General features: G+C 45.6%; 1 protein-coding gene across 4 annotated transcripts in view; it reads right to left on the reverse strand.

Annotated features, from left to right (window-relative positions):
- Positions 1-24,019, reverse strand: part of RALGAPB (Ral GTPase activating protein non-catalytic subunit beta) — a 1,713,320-nt gene that overhangs the window by 1,595,400 nt on the left and 93,901 nt on the right. For all 4 annotated transcript variants that reach the window (XM_069243900.1, XM_069243898.1, XM_069243901.1 and 1 more), the window contains one exon: positions 9,272-9,474. In XM_069243900.1, the coding sequence (XP_069100001.1) occupies positions 9,272-9,474 (203 nt within the window). The remainder of the gene's footprint in view (positions 1-9,271; positions 9,475-24,019) is intronic.

Consider the following 24,019-nt stretch of genomic DNA (forward strand, 5'->3'; position numbering starts at 1 on the left):
AACAAAAAATTATCCTCAATTGGTTCGGAATGCAAGTTGACGTTGTGAAAAGCAGCTGCTCTTGCAACCACCTGTGTGTAAGATGTACTGTCCTCAGGTGGCGACGGTCTTGCAGGGTACGAGTCTGGGCTGTTGTCTGATACTGGGGCGTCGTAAAGGTCCCATGCATCAGGATCATCCTGACTCATTGTAGTATGAGCTGGGGAGTGCATCAGTGGTGGAGTTGTTACTGGTGATGCGTGTATTGATGGTGGTGGAGACGGTGGTGGAGTTGTTTTCCTTGCCACTTTTGCCTGTGGCTGCTTGTCCTTTTGTTGAAAGGCAAGTTTTCTTTTTATTTTAATTGGGGGAAGAGTGGTTATCTTCCCTGTGTCCTCATGAATGTGGAGCCTTCTTTGTGTATAGTCTGGTTCTACAGCTTCAAGTTCCTCTCTGAATCTATGCTTTTGCATTTGGGAGGTTAATCCTTGTTCCTCTGTGTAGGAACCTGTTTTCGGCTCCGAGGCTGGGTGTTTCGGAACCGAAACTTTTTCGGATGTCTTTTTAGGCTCTGAAGAAACCTTTTTTATTTTCGGCGTGGTGTCTCGGTGCCGAACTTCTTTGGTGCCGCTGTCTCGGTGCCGAATTTTTTCGGAGCCACTGTCTCGGGTCCGAGGTTGCTGTGTGGCGGTATCTCGACCTGAGTCGGATGACTTCGCCACAAGCGTGCCCTTTTTCGGTGCCGATGATCGGTCACCTATTTTTCGGGTTAAGCCATGGCCTGTTGGCGGTGGCGTCCCCTGGGCTTTTGTTGACTTCTCGTGAGTCTTATGTTTCGACGTCTTACTCACGGTTTTTGGCGTTTCTTCGGCCTCGATCTCTTCCGAGTCCGACTCGTGGATGGAGAAAGCTTCTTCTTCCTCCTCGAAACGCTGTTGTCCTGTCGGCGTCGACGCCATTTGCAATCTTCTGGCTCTTCGGTCTCTTAATGTCTTTCTCGACCGAAACGCTCGACAGGCTTCACAAGTATCTTCCTTGTGCTCGGGAGACAAGCACAAGTTACAGACCAGATGCTGATCCGTATACGGATACTTGTTATGGCATTTTGGGTAGAAGCGGAATGGGGTCCGTTCCATCAGCCTTGAAGTCACGTGTGGCCGGGCCGACCAGGCCCCGACGGGGGATCGAAAAAACCCCGAAGGGCCACCGGAGCTCTTCAGAATTCGGTGTCGATTTGTTCTAACTAACCCGATACCGAACGCAAACAAAACCGACTTTTTTTTCTGAGATTCTAACTAACTTTCCGACCCGAAACACGGAGCGAAAAGGAACACGTCCGAACCCGATGGCGGAAAAAAAACAATCTAGGATGGAGTCGACGCCCATGCGCAATGGAGTCGAAATGGGAGGAGTCCCTCGGTCTCGTGACTCGAAAAGACTTCTTCGAAGAAAAATAACTTGTAACACTCCGAGCCCAACACCAGATGGCGGACTGTGCACAGCATGTGTATCTGCAGCTACACATGCCATCGAATATATATATATATATATATATATATATATATATATATATATATATATATATATATATATATATATATATATATATATATATATATATATATATATATATATATATATAACCTTCAATGCTCCCTTCGATATCAGGAGAACCAGGACACCTCAAATATGAAAATTTAATTTATTTCAGCACAAATATCCAACGCGTTTTGGCAACAGCCTTACTCATGGATATAACATTGCTGGAGTGCTCCACATAAATAACCCAAGTTAATCATGAACATAAAAAACAGACAAATCCTAATTCATCCACCAAAAGGCACATAATGCAGCGGCCAGCTTTAAAGTGCACATATAAGTCTAATACACAGTAGTTAGTATCATGTTAGTCTCTAAAATGCATTAAGAATCTCTCGTAAAGTTGTCTATATCACAAATTAGTCAAACAAATTAATCATGATGTTTAATTTTTTCTCAACTTAAAACGGCTACAGGCTCCCGGGGAGGTGGGAGGGCGCATGTGAATCTGCAGCGTCTCATGCCACGAACAGATGTACACTGGGTAAGTGACATTTTTCGTTCGATGGCATGTGTAGCTGCAGATACACAAGCTGTGCATAGACTAGTAAGCAGTTATCTCCCCAAAAGCGGTGGTTCAGCCTGTAGGAGTTGAAGTTGTTTGAAATAAAGTCCGTAATACTGCTTGTCCTACTGTGGCTTGCTGTGTTGTTAACACATCCACGCAGTAATGCTTGGTAAATGTATGAGGCGTAGACCATGAGGCTGCCTTACATATTTCAGTCATTGGTATGTTTCCTAGAAAGGCCATGGTAGCACCTTTCTTTCTAGTTGAGTGTGCCTTTGGTGTAATAGGCAGTTCTCTTTTTGCTTTTATATAACAGGTTTGAATACATTTAACTATCCATCTGGCAATGCCTTGTTTGGATATTGGATTCCCTGTATGAGGTTTTTGGAATGCAACAAACAATTGTTTTGTTTTGCGAATTTGTTTTGTTCTATCTATGTAGTACATTGGTGCCCTTTTAATGTCTAATGTATGTAATGCTCTCTCAGCTACAGAATCTGGTTCTGGAAAGAATACTGGGAGTTCACTGTTTGATTAAAGTGGAACGGTGATATGACCTTAGGTAAGAATTTAGGATTTGTTCGTAAGACTACTTTATGTTTATGTATCTGAATAAAGGGTTCTTGTATAGTAAATGCTTGTATTTCACTTACTCTTCTGAGAGATGTGATAGCTATCAGAAAAGCTACTTTCCATGTTAAGTACTGTATCTCACATGACTGCATGGGTTCAAAAGGTGGACCCATAAGTCGTGTTAAGACAATGTTTTGATTCCACGAAGGAACTGGTGGTGTTCTTGGTGGGATAATTCTTCAGACCCTCTATAAATGCTTTTATGACTGGGACTCTGAATAATGAAGTTGAGTGCGTAATTTGCAGATAAGCTGAAATTGCGGTGAGATGTATTTTAATGGATGAAAAAGCTAACTTTGACTTTTGTAAGTGTAGTAGGTAGCTGACGATGTCTTTAGCAGATGTGTGTAATGGTTGAATTTGATTATTATGGCAGTAATAAACAAATCTTTTCCACTTATTTGCATAGCAATGTCTTGTGGTTGGTTTTCTAGCTTGTTTTATGACCTCCATACATTCCTGTGTAAGGTCTAGATGCCCGAATTCTAAGACTTCAGGAGCCAAATTGCTAGATTCAGCGATGCTGGATTTGGGTGTCTGATCTGTTGTTTGTGTTGAGTTAACAGATCTGGTCTGTTTGGTAGTTTGATATGGGGCACTATTGAGAGGTGTAGTAGTGTTGTGTACCAAGGTTGTCTTGCCCAAGTTTGTGCTATTAGTATGAGTTTGAGTTTGAGTTTGTTTTGACTCAATTTGTTTACTAGATATGGAAGGAGTGGGAGAGGGGGAAAAGCGTATGCAAATAACCCTGACCAACTCATCCATAACGCATTGCCCTGAGAGTGAGCCTGTGGGTACCTGGATGCGAAGTTTTGTCATTTTGTGTTTTCTTTTGTTGCAAATAGGTCTATTTGCGGTGTTCCCCACCTTTGGAAGTAAGTCTTTAGTATTTGGGGATGAATTTCCCATTCGTGGGTCTGTTGGTGATCCCGAGAGAGATTGTCTGCTAACTGGTTTTGAATTCCAGGTATGAACTGCGCTATTAGACGAATGTGGTTGTGAATCGCCCAATGCCATATTTTCTGTGCCAAGAGACACAACTGTGTCGAGTGTGTTCCTCCCTGTTTGTTTAGATAATACATCGTTGTCATGTTGTCTGTTTTGACAAGAATGTGTCTGTGGGTTATTATAGGTTGAAATGCTTTCAGCACTAGAAATACTGCTAGTAGTTCTAAGTGATTTATGTGAAACTGTCTCTGCTGAGTGTCCCATTGTCCTTGGATGCTGTGTTGGTTGAGGTGTGCTCCCCACCCTATCATGGAGGCACCCGTTGTGATTACGTATTGAGGCACTGGGTCTTGAAAAGGCCGCCCTTTGTTTAAATTTATAGTGTTCCGCCATTGAAGCGAGGTGTATGTTTGGCGGTCTATCAACACTAGATCTTTAAGTTGACCCTGTGCCTGTGACCATTGTGATGCTAGGCACTGTTGTAAGGGCCGCATGTGCAATCTTGCGTTTGGGACAATGGCTATGCATGAGGACATCATGCCTAGTAGTTTTATTACTAATTTTACCTGTAAATTCTGGTTTGGGTGCATGGCTTGTATTACGTTTTGCAATGCCTGTACCCTTTGTGGACTTGGAGTGGCAATCCCTTTTGTTGTGTTAATTGTTGCTCCTAAGTACTGTTGTATTTGACACAGCTGTAGGTGTGATTTGTTGTAGTTGAGTGAGAAACCTAGCTTGTGAAGGGTTTCTATGACATACTTTGTGTGTTGTGAACACAGTTCTTGCGTATTGGTTTTGATTAACCAATCGTCTAGGTACGGAAACACATGTATTTGCTGCCTTCTGATATGAGCTGCCACTACTGCCAGGCATTTTGTAAAAACTCTTGGCGCTGTTGTTATTCCGAATGGCAACACTTTAAACTGGTAATGTACCCCTTGGATTACAAACCTTAAGTACTTTCTGTGGGAAGTATGTATAGGTATATGGAAATACGCATCCTTAAGGTCTAGTGTTGTCATGTAGTCTTGTTGTTTGAGCAATGGGATCACGTCTTGCAGTGTCACCATGTGAAAGTGATCTGATTTGATGTATATGTTTAATGTTCTGAGATCTAGTATAGGTCTTAGAGTTTTGTCTTTTTTGGGCATGAGAAAGTACAGGAAGTAAACTCCTGTTCCTTTCTGATGAATTGGTACTAGTTCTATTGCATCTTTTTGCAACAATGCTTGGACCTCCAGTTGTAAGAGATCCATGTGTTATTTGGACATGTTGTGTGTTTTCGGTGGGACATTTGGAGGGAATTGAAGAAATTCTATGCAATAACCATGCTGGATAATGGCTAGGACCCACGTGTCTGTTGTTATTTCTTCCCAGTTGTTGTAGAAATTGGTTAGTCTCCCCCCCACTGGTGTCATGTGTTGGGGATTTGTGACGTTGAAGTCACTGTTTATTTTGTGGAGTTTTGGGGCTCTGGAACTTCCCTCTACTCTTTGGGAACTGTCCTCCTCTGTATTGTCCCCGAAAACTTCCCCGCTGATATTGGCTTTGATAAGTGGGTCTTGTTTGTGAGGGTTCTGTGCTCTGTCCCCAAAACCCCCCTCGAAAATGTGATTTCCGAAATGTGCCTCTGCTCTGTGGGGAGTAGAGTGCGCCCATGGCTTTGGCCGTATCTGTGTCCTTTTTAAGTTTTTCTATGGCAGTGTCCACCTCCGGCCCAAACAACTGCTGTCCATTAAATGGCATATTCAGGACCGCTTGTTGTATTTCAGGCTTGAATCCTGAGGTTCTTAGCCATGCGTGCCTCCGTATGGTCACTGCTGTATTTACAGTCCTAGCAGCTGTGTCGGCTGCATCCGTTGCTGAGCGTATCTGATTGTTCGAGATACTCTGGCCTTCCTCCACCACTTGTTGTGCTCTTTTTTGGAACGCTTTGGGCAGGTGTTCTATGAAATGTTGCATTTCGTCCCAATGAGCCCTATCATATCTCGCCAGCAATGCCTGTGAGTTGGCAATGCGCCATTGGTTGGCTGCCTGTGTCGCAACCCTTTTCCCCGCTGCGTCGAACTTGCAACTTTCTTTTTCTGGAGGCGGGGCGTCTCCTGAGGTGTGTGAGTTCGCCCTTTTACGAGCTGCCCCTACTACCACTGAGTCTGGCGTTAATTGCTGCATGATGTACACAGGGTCTGTTGGTGGCGCTTTGTACTTTTTCTCCACCCTTGGAGTTATGGCCCTGCCCTTCACAGGCTCCTGAAACACTTGTTTGGAGTGTTTGAGCATTCCTGGTAACATAGGGAGACTCTGGTACTGGCTATGTGTGGAAGACAGTGTATTAAAGAGAAAGTCATCCTCTAAGGTTCTGCGTGCAGGGTGACATTATGAAACGCAGCTGCTCTTGACACCACCTGTGTGTAGGCAGTGCTGTCCTCCGGTGGTGACGGTCTCGCTGGATAAGAGTCGGGACTGTTATCTGATACAGGCGCATCATAAAGATCCCATGCGTCGGGATCATCCTGACTCATCCCTGTGTGAGTTGGGGACTGCATCATTGGTGGAGTGGCTACTGGTGATAGTTGTGGTGAGCGTTATGGAGATGGTGGCGGAGTCACTTGTCTTGCCACCTTTGCCTGAGGCTGCTTGTCTTTCTCTTGGAAGGCAAGTTTTCTTTTCATTCTTATTGGAGGGAGAGTACTGATCTTCCCTGTGTCCTTTTGAATGTGGAGTCTTCTTTGAGTGTAATCTGGCTCCCCTGCCTCCAGTTCCTGTCCAAATCTGTGTCCTTGCATCTGTGAGGACAGGCCCTGTTCCACGGTGTAGGAACTCGATTTCGGTTCCGAGGCCGGATGTTTCGGTATGGAAACTTTTTCGGCAGTCTTTTTCGGCTCTGAAGACACTTTTAAAATTTTCGGCGTACTGATCTCTCAATGCCGACTCATTTCGGTGCCACCCTCTCAGTGTTGAGATTGCTCCGACCCGGTGTCTCGGGGTCGAGTCTGCTCTGTGCCGGTATCTCGACCGGAGTCGGATGACTTCGACACATGCATGCCCTTTTTCGGTGCCGATGGTCGATCACCTATTTTTCGGGTTAAGCCATGGCCTGCTGGCGGTGGCGTCCCTTGGGCTTTAACGTTTTTTCCGTGAGTTTTGTGTTGTGACATCTTACTCACGGTTTTCGGCATCTGTTCGGGATCGACATCGTCCGAGTCCGAATCCGCGATGGAGAAGGTTTCTTCCTCTTCCTCCAAGTGTCGTTGTCCTGTCGGCGCCGACACCATTTGTAGTCTTCTTGCTCTTCGGTCTCTTAACGTCTTCCTCGACCGAAACACTCGACAGGCTTCACAGGTATCCTCTTTGTGTTCTGGAGACAAACACAAATTACAGACCAGATGCTGATCTGTATAAGGATACTTGTTGTGACATTCGGGGCAGAAGCGGAATGGGGTCCGTTCCATTAGCCTTGAAGACGCACGTGGTCGGGCCGACCAGGCCCCGCCGGGGAATCGAAAACCCCGAAGGGCCACTGGAGTTCTTAAAAATTCGGTGTCGATCTGTTGTAACTAACCCGATACCGAACGCAAACAATACCGTCGAATTTTCCGAGATTGTAACTAACTTTCCGAACCGAAATGCGGAGCGAAAAGGAACACGTACGAACCCGATGGCGGAAAGAAAACAATCTAAGATGGAGTCGACGCCCATGCGCAATGGAACCGAAAGGGGAGGAGTCCCTCGATCTCGTGACTCGAAGAAGACTTCTTCGAAGAAAAACAACTTGTGACACTCCGAGCCCAACACTAGATGGCGGGATGTGCACAGCATGTGTATCTGCAGCTACAAATGCCATCGAACACATATATATATATATAGTTTAATTTTAGTAGCTTTTATATATAATTAGGCTTTGACCCACCTTTGAACCGGCAAGTGGAGGGTGTTGTGTAGCCATTTTTGTTATAGCTCCATGCACGTTATTTTAGCACACTAGGCCTGCCGCTGTGCACTTTAACCTAGATATTTTTTATTCAGCTTTGTTTATTATTTTAACAATAGCCAGGTTTGCGGTCCTGTTTTATTTCTCTCTATCTAGAAGTTCTTTGCCTAGGCCAGCACGGCGTTCGTAAGCAAGACATTTCTTTCACTCTGTGCTTTTCTCAAGGCTGTAGTAAGATGGGTTGTCAGTAAACATGGTAACGTTTTGTCATCTGGTATTCATAGAAACATACACATCCTTATATAGGGACATTTTCTCACAACATCAGCTTTTTTATAATAAAAACACTTCTCTGTCCCATACACGTGAGAGGGAGATTCCAGCCAGATGACCATGACTGTATGCTGATTGCTGAATTCTTCCCTACAGCTGCTTATGCAGACTTCAGGCCTCTACTCCGGTATAACGGATGATACCTTCCCAGGGGAACCTGAAGGGCAGAACTAGAGCTTAACATGCTGTGCTCTAACACAGCCTAGGTAGGAATTATTTTAATGACTCTAGTGACAATATGGTAGCGTTATTGTTATGCTTTACTCTTCTTGTCACAATCCTAATCTTTCATGCTTCATCGTCCTGGTTATTGCAGTACATGCTTTATTGTCTAAGTTAAGTAGCTTCATTAAAATCGTATTGAAATATATGCTGCCTCTAATTGTCCTTCTATACATGAGACTAATGTGACTGAGAGAAATGGATGCGATATGAGTGACCGCGATTTCCCTGAGGAGTCAATTGTGTCAGGCGCTCGGCTGCCAAAACATCCCTGCTCCCAGGTAAAGATGAGGCACTTCTAGTTAGCCGGAGCAAAACCCGGATTAGGCAGCCAGGTGTCACCTGCATTGTGTTAGACTCAGTCCCCCACACCGCAGGCGTTTCTACTGCTCAAATCCGGTAGTCTCATTAGAATGATGACAGCCTACACAACACTTCTTACCTGCACCCGCAGATTTTGAGTAAGACGACTGGTGATGGCTCTGCGGTCTCAGGACGTTCATCTCGAGCGAGACTGGAACCTACGCGGAGTCGAGGGCCGGGCAGCCATGAGCTTGAGGGACCGGCCCCACAAGGCCTTCGGATGTATGGCCCGGCACTCGGAGCACGACTTCGGTTCGTGGTCGGGCTCAAGATGCCACAGACAAACCAGATGCAGATCTGTTACTGACATCATGAGGTGACAGTCCTTCAACCTAGTCTTCAGAGACATCCTTAATGCATCAAAAATTCACTTGAAAACTCGACAAAACAGTTGAAACCGGTCAAAAAGAGACCAGGGTAGCTCTCCAGATCAGGGCATGGTGCAGAAAGAAAATAACTGATGTCACTGCGCTGAGGCGGCGTCTTTGTACTACTCCCGACGTCATCACAGTGACGACGACGCAATCAATGCCCAAGTCGACAGACACCAACTACCAACGTGCAAGGGTATTGCTGGAAGAAAAATCTCTGGATCCAGTCTGACACCTGGGGGAAATTCTAAGGTAAGAAATCTGCAACCAGAAGTCTCTATCAGATAATCTCTTTAGCGGATGTTAGGGAATCAAAGTCTTGGAAGAAATGAGTCAAAAAAATAGTTCCATCAACAAATTATGCACCAAATGTTTTCCACTTACCTTGGTACAAAAAGATTTTGAAGGTGTTTCAAAATGATTTGAATATACAGGTTTGGTTCCTTGATAACTGGGTGAGGAATGGAATCTTTGGGAGACACAAGGGCCATCATCCAGTCTGTATATATGTCCACACAAAATTTGACTGTATCACCATCAAGTGGAAGGGTCAAACCATAGCAAACTACCTCCATGGTCCACTTCACCTATACAGGAAAATAATGGATTTAATAACTCATCTATAGTACAACGTTTTTGATTTTTTATTTCACAAAGAAGTCTTAGTATTCTAATCTGTTCAGTAACTTTTAGGCTTCCTTTCAATAAACCCATGTCACCAGTGGCCTTTGCCCAGTACGATTTGTGAGCACTTGTGGCCCACAAATGTTCATTACCCTCTCCCACAGCTTACAGTTTCCAAGGCACCATCAATTGTATGAGACTTGTCACCAGTGTGATAGGAAGACAGTGTGCATGATAAGAAACAAACAAAATATATGGGACATTCAACCATTCTTTTTGTTGTTGTTTTTTTATGTTTTTTAATCAGTGAGGCCCCCTATGCTGAACGGGACCGATACAGAGCCAACTACCTCCCATGTGAAATACAAACCTGCCTTCAGACACACTGCTTGCAAAAATCAACATTAAGATTATATAAAAGGCAGTACTAGTTTTTAATCTATCTAATCACATGCTGTCACTCATTGATATATGTCCCTTTCAAAGAACTCTGTTCTGTATCAACCTAGTCTATATGAAAAGTTAAGAATTCTTATGGAAAAATATACTAAGATACTTCTTTAAAAACCTGTAATAGCTAGAATGATGCTAAAGGATGAAAACCCAAATCTACATTCACACTCAAACCACAATTATTTCAATTGAATTATTAACCTTTACAGTAAGTACTTCTAGCAGGAATGGCCTAAACAAGGGCATCTTAACCAAAATGTGCTCTCATCAGCATGAATCTGGCCATGTTCATTTTTGTCAAACCCCAAGGTACAAAGGTGGTGGCATTGTTCTGTCGAACATTCAAACACATAAGCAAGTGGCCCTGAAGAAACTCATTAATCTTTTGCCTATTGTCAACAGGAAAACAACACACTTCCCACTTATCTTTTAAAAAATGAACATCCAATTTGCCCAGGTTTTATGGCACAACATACTGGCATTAAGGCCCAGATTTATGAAAAGTGGTGCTGCACCTAGAGCAGTGCCACTTTTCTTGTGCTCCTTAGCGCCCTTCTAATAGCACCATGGCGGTAGCCAGGGGGACTAGGGTCATAATTGTTTACGCAAGTCTGGAGCTTTGCAGGACTAGCGTCAAAAATTGACGCTAATCCTGCAAAGCACCCAGAGGCCTATTTAACACAATGGGAGCCTCTTTTTAATGCCTGCACTTAGCAGGCGTTAAAACATGCCGATAAAAATGCCGCAAAGGAGTCTCAAATTCCTTTGCGCCATTTTTACGCCCCCCTAGCGCCGGAACACCCCCCCTTGCGTACATTATGCCTGGTACAGACGTAATGTGGTGCAAGGGGTTACAAAGTGTCACAATGCAAGCACTGCACCACTTTGTAAATATGGCATGGTGTTTTCTCACTTCCAACGGCACATTATCATTAAAAATAAAAATGGCAATATTGTGACGTTGGAATGGTTCTAGGCCACCATGAATCTGGGCCTAAATCTCTTTACATTCACTGCTGTTAGATACAGGAAACAATTTTCACAGATACTCCTCCATTCATAGCACTCCTGCTAAGCTAAAATGAATATCCATACATTACAATACTCTATGCCCCTATTTAGACAAGTTCTGGCAGTAAAATGAACAGTTTCACTATTGATTTGGATGATGTGGCATTGTTTGGTTTAAATTCTACCATGTATGAAGAACTACTAACCTAATCGGAAAGAAACACCTGCCCCTTAAAGGAACGTACTGAACCTCCCGAACCTCCCAAAATGGGGTTAATCACTGGAAAAGCTTAGTGAAGAGCACTGGCTGATTGGCACAAAAGGAGGGTGCTGAATGGGAATTGTAGTGATCTCCTCACAAAATTAATGAGACTATCTAGCCCTTGCTGTAGCCCAGGCAGCCCCTTATCCAATCGGAAAGGAATAAGAGCACAACAGACTTAAGGTTGCTTTTTGAGTTGATCACCTTTATTGCTGTGTGAATGGTGGGGCCACTGGCGCCTTTGCAAATACGTTTTTGTCTCAAAAAGCACACATCATCGTAGTAGTACCTGGTACTAAAGGGAACTACTATGTATGTAGATATCATCCTTGTGAAAGAGCAAATGCCCTCACTCACAGTTAAATTAGCCACTGTTAGAAAGCCACTGTACATATGCGGATTACATACGTTATTTTAATGAAATAAAAGGGTCAAGGCAAGCACCAGACCTAAATAAAGTAATTCTCCCAATTGTACTCTAATCATGAATATTATACAAGCCATAGAAGGTGATATCCTCAAAATTGGGACATGGTGGGGAATGAAAGTAAACATATCTCCAGAAGCTTAAGCTGCCCTTGCAATTTAAGCAATGTGGTGGTATACCTAAAATGCATCCTGTCTAATGGCACAACTTCAGTTTGCTCCTCACCCGTCAACTTAAATCTCCAAAACAGATAGATTGAGTAGGGTTTTTTTTCCCAACAGGGACCGAGAGATATGGTTTATCAATTGCTTTACAACATTTTCAAAGCACACACATAGTCCATGCACTATTCCCATACCTAACGAAATGCAAAGTGTCAGCTTAACTTGATTAATATTCCATTCAACTGCAGAAAGTAACTTATTGGATGAATTAGACATTTCTTCACTGAGACATCAATAGAATACCAGACCTGTCAACTAAATAAAATTAAAAAAATAAAAATAAGTAAAAAAAATCACACCATGTGAGAAAGTAGTGGGGCTTAGGAGGGGGCATGGCCTCGTGCTGAGAAGCACTTAAGAAGCACTTGTGCCCCCCCATACCTAAACCCTTTCCTCAAAGGGGGGAAAAAAGAAAAAACACATGAGCTTGCTGAGGCTGTTGTCGATGTCCTAGGGTGTTTTCAGAAACATTAATGGAGACCAGCAGTTCTAAGCCTCTGAAAACCACTGATTACATTGGTTTTCATGTCGTTTTCCATGCCACCACATGACATTGATGGGTGACCATGTGAAGGGAGTCGATATTTTTTTGTCACCCGGTGGCATCAAGTGAGTTGGCAGGTCTGGATTACTATTTACAGACCAGGAGGGTTACACTTAACATCAAATCTAAAAGTCAGTTAAATCTGCCAATATACATTGCAACAAACTCTTGAATAAGCTTATTACTAGGATCACTATCCATACAAATAAGCCTCACAAACTGTCTGCCAAACTTCCTTTCTCACCAGCCCCCTTCAAATAGTACAAGGAAAAATATAGCAGCACATGAAAATATATCCTTTTTATTTTACAGTCGCATTGATTTTAAATCAAAGTGCTTTAAATACACACAATTAAAATTGTCACATAATATATTTTGTTTCGTACAGTCTGAACAGCATTTGGCTATTTAAAACTGTAGAAGGCAAGACCAATATATTTTGATGTATGCATACAATCACAACAGCTTCGAAGCTAAAGTCTTACAGTCCATTCTGAATAAGAATGAGGAGGCCTTTGTTGATGTAGTCAGAGGTTATCAGGCAGAATACTCTTTGAAGGCTGTGAACATTTGGTGCAACGCCCCGTCGAGGGTAGTGAGCGCTATATAAATAAACGTATGGAAGTCGTTTGTTACCTGCTTTTGCTTATCTGTGAAGCTAGGGCTGCAGCAGAAGTGTCATAGAACAGGTAGCACATTAGCAATACTTTAATTTTTTGTAATGCCGACTAGGAGGAATTCAGTACATCAGCCTTAACACAGCAGTAAAGTGTTACTGTCGTCCGCTGTGCATTATAATTGGCCTTGTGAAGATAAATTAATGCGTTCCTAGTTAGTGATAATGGGGTGAGTGTGTGCGTGTGTGTGTGTGTGCTTTCTGTGCTCTGCAGAAAGGCAGAGGCTGACCAGGCACCGAGCAAGCACATAAGAGGCACCTTAGGTGAGGAGAATTCCACTAACAAAAACCAAACAGAAACATTTTTCAAGCAGGCGGGTTGTGGGGTGCTATTGGCAAACAGGAGTCATATTGAAGTATTAAAAAAAAAAGTGATGGATGAAATACTTGAATTAATCTCATCTACTGGTAATTACTCAGGACTGCATCCAAGTCCAATGTTATTTTGCAGATCATGCCACCTCAGTTTGGACCCATCCCTATATAAATCAGTCTTGATGCTGTTCCACTAATAACAGTCCAGCCTGAACTGAAAGGCCATCTCAGGGTTTGTCAGTCAGGTAAAGCTTGTTTCCAGTGTTAAAGCGAGAATGAGACCCACGTCTGGGCATACCCACTGCACTTAGGATGTCACACCAAATTTAACAAAAAATTAAATAAAGAAACCAGAAGGTGGATCTTGAAGAAGGAAGACCTGAAAAAGAAGGGGACCAAGTCCAGAACTCGTAGAAGTGTCCGGTGGTGGCAGGAGCCACTACCTACCTGACAGTGGTTGCAGGTGTTGGTTGACGGTAGGACAAAGACGGTCAGCAATGCAGCCCTGGAATCGGGGAAGAGTCCCTAGAGGATGCAGTCGACGTCCCACACTGGATGGAAGATTGCAGTCTGTCTGTGGTGTGGAAAACTCACCAACAAGCCTTCGCAAAAGCAAGAGTTGAGGTAGATGAAAAGTGGAGCTGCCGGGGACCAGCACAGAGGGGAGTCCCAGAGGACCCTCAGGAATGCAGTACCTCCACAGCAGAGGCAGCTCCCACAGAAGACCTACTGGAAGAGGACCTAGGAGTTGCAAAAAAAAAAGCCCCCACGGCACAATTGAAGAAAGATCCCTCGCTGTAGGAGAAGCATGCCGAGGGCTGTGCGTCTTAGGGAAGAGTGCTGGGGGCTGGGGCTACACGGAGCCTGAAGATCCCTTGGAGGAGATGCCAACACACCTTGGTAGCGGCAAGAGATGCAATGCATGGGGGTACTTGTCCTGCTTGGGAAGGCAAGAGCTTACCTTCACTAAAGTTGGACAGCTAACAGAGAGGACCAAGGTGATCACTCCAGACCACCCCCCATGATGCAGGATCCACGCAGCTCAGGATGAGAGGAAATCCATGCAGCCCGTCCTCATTGCTGTCGGTGCCTCTGGATACAGGGGAGTGACTCCTTCGCTCCAAGGGAGATTCCTTCTTCCTTCTTTTGCAGACTGAAGACTTGCCACCCTCAGAGGATGCACAGCTTGGGAATGTTGCAGAAGCTGGAAGGAGCCGGAGAAACAATGTTGCAGGGCAAAGTTGTCGCTGGAGCTGCAGATTATAGGTTCCTGTGGAGTCCAGTTGCAGTTCCAGTGGCCAGAAGTCAAGGTGTCTGGCTGGAATCTGGCAAGTTGAATCTGAGGACCCACCCAAGAGGGGGGTATCCTAAATAACCCTGGAAAGGAGATTGGTCAACTAGTCAAGTGACCACCTATCAGGACAGGGCTCGTACGTCACCTGCCTGAGCCAACTACTCAGAAGCTACCAGAGGCCTCTGCCCACGTTGTTTTCAAGATGGCAGAATCAAGGAGCTCTCTGGAGGAGCTATGGGCACCACCCCTGGGTTGGTCATAGGGGAGTGGTAACTCCCCTTTCCATTGTCCAGTTTTGCCCCAGAGCATGGACTGGAGGTCCCTGAAACGGTGCAGACTGATTTATGCAAGGAGGGCACCAAATGTGCCCTTAAAAACATACCAGTGGCTTGGGGAGGCTACCCCTCCCTAGCTATGTAACACCTATTTCCAAAGGGAGAGGGTGTTCCACCACCCCCCCTCCCCCAACCACAGAAAATCCGTGGTTCTGCCTTCCTGGAACTGAGCTGTTCAAGCAGCAGCAGAAACCTGTCTGATGGGTGCTAGCAGCTTGGGCTGCCCAGAAAACCCTAGAAAGCTGGTAGGAGCAATGTTGGGGGTCTTCCAGGGAGCAAACCGTGCATGGAATCATACTTCCAATACTGGCAACAGTATTGTGGTATGATTCCAACATGTTTGATACCAGAGATGCCCAGGTTTGGAGTTACCATTATGTAGCTGAACATAGGTAGTGACTCATGTCCAGAACACTTGTAAAATGGCGTCCCCGCACTCACAAATTCCATGAAAATGGAGCTGGAGTTCATGAGGGCACCTCTGCTCATGCGGGGATGCCCCCACACACAGGTACCTGCACCCTGCTCTCTGTGCTAGGAGGGCTTACCATAGAGGTGACATATAGTGACCTGGTGTAGTGACTTGTAGTTAAAAGGGTGCATGCACCCTTTCATGGGGGCTGCAATGGCAGGCCTGCAGATACACTTTGCATGGACTTCCCATGGGTGGCATAATACATGCTGTAGCCCATGGTGGACCCCTGGTTTAAAGGGAGAGAGCATAGTCACTGGGGTCCTGGTTAGTAGGATCCCAGTGAGCACAGTTAAAAACATACCGACAACAGGTAAAAAGTGGGGGTAACCATGCCAGAAAGAGGGCACTTTATTACAATGTACATATATTAAATCTTCCATGGATGACCTTGTAGCATTTGTATATAGATTGACCTATGCCTGTCCCTGTTATTGCCAGCCATCGGGAACTGGCCGCACCAGAAGCAACATAGCTCCTCGGCTCTGTCTAAACAGTGCTATGTAGCGGCGGCTCCTCCATTAAGGCAGAGGAGCATCGCCCCGCCCTCCCCCGCTAGCAGAGGCAAATGAAAAATGATAACATGTTTATTATCATTTAATTTCTAGGTAGGAGCAGAGTCTTGGGGGATGGTGGAGGACCAGGAGGAGTGGACAGCACTTCTGTCGGTGTGCATGTTAGGACAGCCAAACCGACATCTCTCCAACCCGGCTGCATTGCCGGGTAGAGAACAATGGCAGGCACAGTCTCCCTGCCCCCCTGGCACGCACACAGACACACACAGAGACACAGACACACAAAGAGCAGCGTGCAGCAAAGAGAGGTAGGTAAGGTTTTATTTTTCCTTACTTATTGACCCACCTCCTTAAACCCCGCTACCTTCCACTGGCTCCGGTCACTACTAGTGCTATCTCATTGAGCTCCCTGAATTTTGCAGATTGTAAAAATTGAAGCGTGACATGTACAATATATTTCAGAACAGAAGCATTAGAATAGGCTGGAATGTGTTGCTACCAAAAGGAATATTGCTTTATATAAAGAATACAGTTAAAGATTTTTTTTGAAGGACCAAATTACTATAAGCAAGAAAGCCGATATATATTCTCAGTTCTAGCCCTTTTTGCCTAACACAGCGAGTTGAACAGGACCAATTCAAGCAAATACAGTACAAATAATTAATTGGATATCATATTAATTACTGTTTTGAACCACTACTCACAACGGAAAGGCAGAAGAGTCGATAAAGAATCAGCAGGCAGACAGCATTTACACTAGAAAATCAATAACAAAGGTAAATGACCTTTGCGCTCAAGTTACAGCATACCCTTAACTAACCAATAGGTCTAAACAAAGATGCTGGAGCAAACAAAACAAAGAATAGTCCTCCTAGTTATGTTATCATCAAGGGGTAAGAAGAAATAAAAAATAACAGACATGACAGATAAGAGCAGCGACATTAGGACAAGAGGATGAAGTGAAAGAGAAGAACAGAGCTGGCAACTTCCTCCATTAGGGCAGTAGAAGGAAGGGAAAATATGAAAACCAAATCTAACGAAATCTCTGCACCATATTCAATGAAAGACTAGGATAACACCTTGTCAAACAAATGAGAAGTCAGCAACCATCCATTATCCAACTGTGACCCAGCTACTAGAACAAAAATATATAGGCCTCAACAAAAGAATAAGGGCATAGTCAACTTTATTTGTACACAAGATAATTTTGCAGCCCTGCTTTCTATTGTTAAGGGTAACAGGGAAAGTACTGACCCAACCAAAACGAACAGACAGAAGGCAACCACCATGCAGAATTACTCAAAACGCATGCATAATCCAACAGTCTAAGGGCAAGTTTAGGAAGTCACCTACATTTTGTGGCAGAATCAACATCACTGAGTAGCCTTCAGAAAAGGGTGGTGAAAACTTGTCACCTGAAGAACAAAGGTCATCCCACTGGGTAAGAGATAAAACAGCACTTTTCAAAAGAAGATTCAATAACACAGGGTGAGGCAAGTTCCAGAAACCAGAGGGACTGCTCCACCACACCACCCAGATACCTTCAGCTGCTTCAGTTCATCAAACAGCACACCCAAAATGTACAGTACTTTAAAAACCAAGCCCCTATTATAGGACGGTGGGGAAGTAAAGAAGGAAATAAGTAGCAGCAATAATATTGATCCCAGGTGTTTCCTCATTACAGCTAGCAAAACTACAAAAACATTAACTTCATTAGATGAAGACACCCATGCAGAAAAACAAATTGTTATTTACCGCTTGAAGAATTTGTGCAGCTTGATACATTTTCTGGAAACTACTCCTACAGGTTAGCAGCCATTTCATTTTGCAGCATTAATATTTGCTGGATTCACATGCTGTGCAATGATTTTGTAGCAGTTTTATTCATTATGGTGGTTGGGCTGTAGATGAGATTTAGCTTGTAAACTGATGTTTCAGAACCTTTTGCCCCAAATGTGCTTCTCTGTTTATTTGAATATCAATATGTAGCAAAGTGCCCCTCCCAGCACGGTCACCCCCACTTTTTTTGCCACTGGTACAGAGGTTTTTCGACTGAAGGTGCACTGGGTTCCTGCTAACCAGGTCCCCAGTGACAGTTCTCTTTCCCTAAAGCAAGGTAAAAAGTCTAATTGTGTAGAAGTGTCACACACTTTAGCACACTTGTAAGTTCCTAGTAAACGGCAGCCCTGGTACCTAGGGGCTAGGTAAATATAAGAGGGTCCCTAAGGCATGCAGCATATATTGCGACATCCTTAGGGGGACCCCCCTTACAAGTGGTACGCAGCTTGGCATTGCAGACTGAGGGCCTGATTACGACCTTGATGGACGGAATACTTGTCACAAATGTGACGGATATCCCGCCCACCATTTCACAAGTTCCATAGGATAGAATGGAACTTGCAATACGGCGTATGGAATATCCATTACGTCTGTGATGGAGTATCCCATTTACTAAGGTCGTAATCAGGCCCAGGGTGTCATGGTGCAAACATGAGTGAAAACAGGACAGGCACATTCATTATGTGCCATGCAGAAGTCACGGCATCTAATATATGCAAGTCACCTTTACAGCAGGCCTTTGAGTCCTAAGGCGGAGTGCATTACATTTGATGTGGGGACATATCTGCATGAGCAGATATGCCCCAGTGATGTCTAGTTCAATTACTAGATATTGCAAGTGAATAGGGACGCCATACTAAGGTATGTACTGGGCACTGGTCGTTACGAGTTACCCAGCTACATAATGGCTTCATTGAAGCTAATGGTGCTTGGTATTAAACACCACGTCTTAATAAATCCATAATGATGCCAGTATTGGGTTTATTATGACAAGCACCTAGAAGGCACCGTAGAGGTGCCCGCTGAAAACCTACTAGTTGTCTAGTGTGCTGGCTGACTGGTACCAATCAGCCTGCTGCCACAGACAACTTTTTGACCCCCCCTCCCCCGGAGCTGACATCCTGCGCCTTGAGGCCAGAAACAATGCCTGCGCCGGAGGATGGTGTTATCACCTTCTCCAGCAGGATGGCTAGTGAATCTGCATACCAAGGCCAGGGACTTCAAAGTCCCTGCTGCCTTTGATATGCAATCCCGGCTTCCCCCAAACCTGGGAGATGCCACCCCCTGCAGCCACTTTGGCACTAGGACAGGCAGAAAATCAGGGAGGCAAGTTGCACTATCAGGCTAACCACACCCCTCGAAGGAAGGGTTTCACCATCTTGTTTCTGGTAGTATTAGGAACTCTGGGATAGGGTTATGCCCACTCTCTACAGAAAGTGGTCATACAGGGGGTGTAGTCAGCCCAGGGGTAAGAAGCCCATTGGCTACTACCCTACACTCCCCTAAATTCCCCTTAACTGAATATTTAGATGGGCCCCCTGACAGCATGAACTCAGATTCGTCCGACTGAAGAGAGGAAGGACAAAGAAGAGCCAGCCAACATGAGAACCGAGGAAAAGCCTAGACTTTTGGTGCCAAACCCTGCCTACCTGCTTCTGTCCCAACAATCACCCAGACCTGACTTGTCTCGCAGTTGTGCATCTCCCAAAAGCATCGGAGGGTTGCCAGCACTGCGTTAAACAACCAGCATCTCCCTTGGAGTGGAAGAGCCACAACCCTGCAACCTGCAGCACCAACTGCGACATCTGGTCCAACGGTCTGCTGACCACAAGGTCCACCAACACAGCAGCCACCCAGGCAGATGTCACCAACACATCTCACCACGAAGTTTGGAGATGCCAAGCCCACCAGGAATCACCCTGCACCAATAACCGGGGGACCAGGGTAGTTGCAAGAACAAAGGCCTGTTTGTGTCTGAGACAGACATCACCGCCACAAAAAGAAGATCGGCACCTAAGGGATGACAATCGATGAGGCAGCCCAAGAGAGTGGCCCCACTGTGTTTTTCTTCCCCTTATGTAGGCCTAACCAAGCAACGTGAGCATGCTTGACACACAAGGCTGGCCAACCAAAACCCTCTGCACAGAGCACCCTGGCCTGGGTCCAAGACTATCGACTATCCACCCCCTCCTCCAACTGGGAGCTGCCGGACTTGTCCCCAAGACCCCCTCTGTAGCCTGTTACAAAGTGCATTCCCCCCCACCCCACCCCCCTTTCGCCAACCATGCAGTGCACAAGGCATCCGACCCTTCCAGCACCCAGACTTCCCAGTGTAGGTAAAATGAAACTGCTGGTCTTTCTCATGACCTTGCTCCAACCCACCCCCCCAATGTTGCCCTTTGTGTAGGCTATTACCTCTTCTCCTAACAGATGTGTAAGATATTAGATTACCATAGTTTCACAAGTCTGATTTTGAAGCAGATTATTTCTTTGGCACCAATATGTGAATCTTTTACATTTTTCAGTGCAACATTTTGTAGTTGTTGGTGTTCTTGCTTCTCTCAGGACTGCCACTGATTTTTCTGGTAGTTCTAGATGACCAAATTCTATGTCTTCAGGAGCCTTGTAGCTAGGTTCCGGGTGAAGAATCCTTCCCCTTTACACGGAGAGCAGGTCATGTAACGCTGGAAGTTTTTCCACTTCTTATGCCATCCCCATCACGTCTGAGTACCAAGTCTGTTGTGCCCACTGTGGAGATGTGTGGGAGTGTCATCTGTGACCAACTGCATTTGTGTATTGCTCTTATGAGCAGTGGTATCGGGGGGAAAGTGTAAGAAAATTTCCCTGACCAGTTTGACAGCGCATTCCCTATGGACTGAGGAAATGCATGTGTGGATGTGAAGTATTGGCATTTTGCGTTAAGGGTGTTGCAAACAAGACACTTTTAGAATTCCCTCCCTATCACGGTTTGGTTCAGTGTACACTTGTGTGAGACAGATAATTGGCTGCTACCACGTCTACTTCTGGTAGGTGTATCACGGTTATTCTTCTTCATCTTTGAATGGTCCATCTTCATATCTGCTGTGCCAACTTTGAGAGGGAAAATGATTTTGGCCCCCTTGCTTGTTGAGCTAAAACATTGTTGCTGTATTTCTATTTGTATTGAATTTTCCAAAATTGCTGCTGAAAGGCTCTTAAGGCTAAGAACACTGTTTTCAGAATATGTTTATATTAGACTGATTCTTGTGCTTTCCATATTCCTCTGACATGGAGTTTCCCCAAGTGAGCTCTCCATCAGATATGTGAGGTGTCCGTGATAATGGTCACTGTTGGAGCTCTATTCATAAAGTCTGCTGTTACATTTGTCTTGTTCCACCAACTCATTTCCTCCTGGAACTTTGGAGCAACAATCACTAGATCCTCTCATCTCCCAGTCGCTTGTGACCATGGCCTCAGTATCCATATTTGGATTGGTTTCTTGTGATGCCTCACATGCAATATTAATGGTATGCACGAAGCGATCATTCTCAACAATTCACCCACAGTCCTCACTGTCAGAGACTGACCATTATGGTACCGGAGAGCTTCTTGGGTTATGGCTTTGACTCTTTTTCATGGAAAATCTTTTGCCTTAATTGTGTTTTGTGTCACTCCCTGTAGGAATGTACCCTCGTTTTGGCATGGTTACCCCCACTTTTTACCTGTCAGTGTGTTCTGACTGTTTACACTGGGATCCTGCTAACCAGGACCCCAGTGACTGTGCTCTCCCCCTCTAAATTTGGTTGCTTGGGACTTAGCACTCCCCACAATTGGCATACTGGTGCCCCCATATAAGTACTTAGTATATGGTACTTAGGTACCCAGGGTATTGGGGCACCAGGGATTCCCTATGGGCTGAAGCATGTATTGTGCCACCCATGTGAGCCCATGCAAAATGTGTCTGCAGGTTTGCCATTGCTGCGTTAAAAGGTGCATGCACCCTTTCACTATAGGTCACCGCACCAGGTCACTAGAAGTCACACCTATGGCAGGCCCGCCTAGCCCAGAGGGCAGGGTGCAGGTACCTGTATGTGAGGGCACCCAAGCATGAGCAGAGGTGCCCCTACCAGCTCCAGCTCCATTTTCCTGGACTTTGTAAATGTGGGGAAGCCATTTTACCCGTGTACTGAACACAGGTCACTAGCTGTGTCCAGCTACAGAATGGAAACTCCGAACCTGGGCACTGGTATCAAAAATGTCAGAATCATACCCCAATACTTTTGTCAGTATTAGCTGTATGATTCTATACACTCTGGGAGCTCCTTCGAAGACCCCAAGCATTGCTCCTACTAGTCTTCTGGGGTTTTCCGGGCAGCCAGCGCAGCTGCCACCCATCAGACAGGTTTATGCCCTCCTGCTGCTTGACCAGCTCAAGCAGAGGAAGGCAGAACAAAGGATTTCCTTTGAGAGAGGAAGGCAACACCCTCTCCCTTTGGAAATAGGTGTTACATGGCTTGGGAGGGGTAGCCTCCCGAAGCCTCCAGTATGCTTCGAAGGGCATATTTGGTGCCTTCCTTGCATAAACCCATTTGCACCAGTCCAGAAACCCCGGGTCCCTTCTCTGGTGTGGAAATGGACAAATGGAATGGGGAGTGACCACTCCCCTGTAAATCACCATACCAGGGATCCTCAGGTGGCCACTTGATTCTGCCAACTCGAATCTAAGGTGGGCAGAGGCCCCTGGGAGCACCGGAGTGGCCAAGTCAGGCAGGCGCCATCACAGCCCCTTCCTGATAGGTTGTCACCCTACTAGGTGACCAATCCCCTTTCCTGGGCTGTTTAGGCTCACCCTCTCGGGTGGGTCCTCACCTTCGATGTGCAAGACTCCAGCAGGACTACTGCATCGTTTGCTTTATCTTCTGGCCACCAGGACTGCAACTTTTTTTTTTTTTAAATATGTTTTTATTGTTTTATCGGCCAAGTGGCAACATTTTAAATGAGATACAAGAGGTTACATTATGTTTCATCGTACATTATACATATAGTTATTACGTATGCACATATCGCAAGTTCAGTGCGAGTGACCAGGACTGCAACTTGACCCTCAAGGAACTGACAATCTGCAACTTCAGCGACGACTCCGCTCTGCAACATAGTTTCTCTGGCACCTTCTAGCAAGTGCAACATTTCCCTGGCTGTGCATTCTCGGAGGGCGAAAAGTCTTCAGCCTGCAGAAGAAGTAAGAAGGAATCACTCTTGGAGTGAAGAAGTCACCCCTGCATCTGCAGGCACCAACTGGTAAGACGACTGGCTGCATGGATCCTCTCTTCTCTGGAACTGAATGGATCCTGCATCACAGGTGGTGGGCTGGAGTGGTCCCCTTGGTCGCCTCTATCAGCTGTCCAACTTGGGAGACGGGAAGCCCTTGCCTCTCCTTGCAGGAGAGTACCACTGTACACCGTGACTCCTGCAGCCACCAAGGTTTGTTTCGCCTCGAATGGCTCTTCAGGCTCCATATAGCCCGAGCCTCCAGCACTCTTCCCTGCAAAGCACAGTCTCCTGCCTGCTGTTCAGCGACATGGGACTCCTTTACAGGTGTGCTGAGTGGGCCCCACTGCGACTCCTGTGCCTGCTGCCCGTGGGTTGCATGGTGGGGGCTGCCTCCTCTTCTTGTGAGTCTCCCAGCTGCTGAGGGTCACCTCAGACTCCCTTCTGTGGGTCGAGTCCCCTGGGTCTTGCTGGGCCTTTTCAGCCTTGCAAAACCTTCTTCACTGACTCTTGCATTTGCCAAGGCCTGTTGGTGGTTTTCCAGCACCAATAACAGACTGCACTGCGACCACCGACGTGGGACCCCACTTGCATCACTTCTGGAACTCCTCTTCTGTTCCTGTGCTGCACTGCTGACTTTCTTCATCCACTGTCGACCTGGTCCTACATCCACAGAAGGGTGGGTAGTGGCTTCTGACACAGTCGGACACTCCAACTCGAACTGGACGTGGTCTCTTTCATTTACAGGTCCTCTTCTGTCAGGGTCCACCTCTGGTTTCTTCCGCGCTTGTCTGGGTCTTGCACAGTCCTTTTCCAAAGCTCTCCTGTGTTTTTTTTGGGGGGTGGGGGCGGATGTGTTAGCGCACTGTCAGTTACATCCAGTAAATGACCAAA

This window comes from Pleurodeles waltl, chromosome 7 (assembly GCF_031143425.1).
Source record: "Pleurodeles waltl isolate 20211129_DDA chromosome 7, aPleWal1.hap1.20221129, whole genome shotgun sequence".
Classification (NCBI taxonomy): domain Eukaryota; kingdom Metazoa; phylum Chordata; class Amphibia; order Caudata; family Salamandridae; genus Pleurodeles; species Pleurodeles waltl.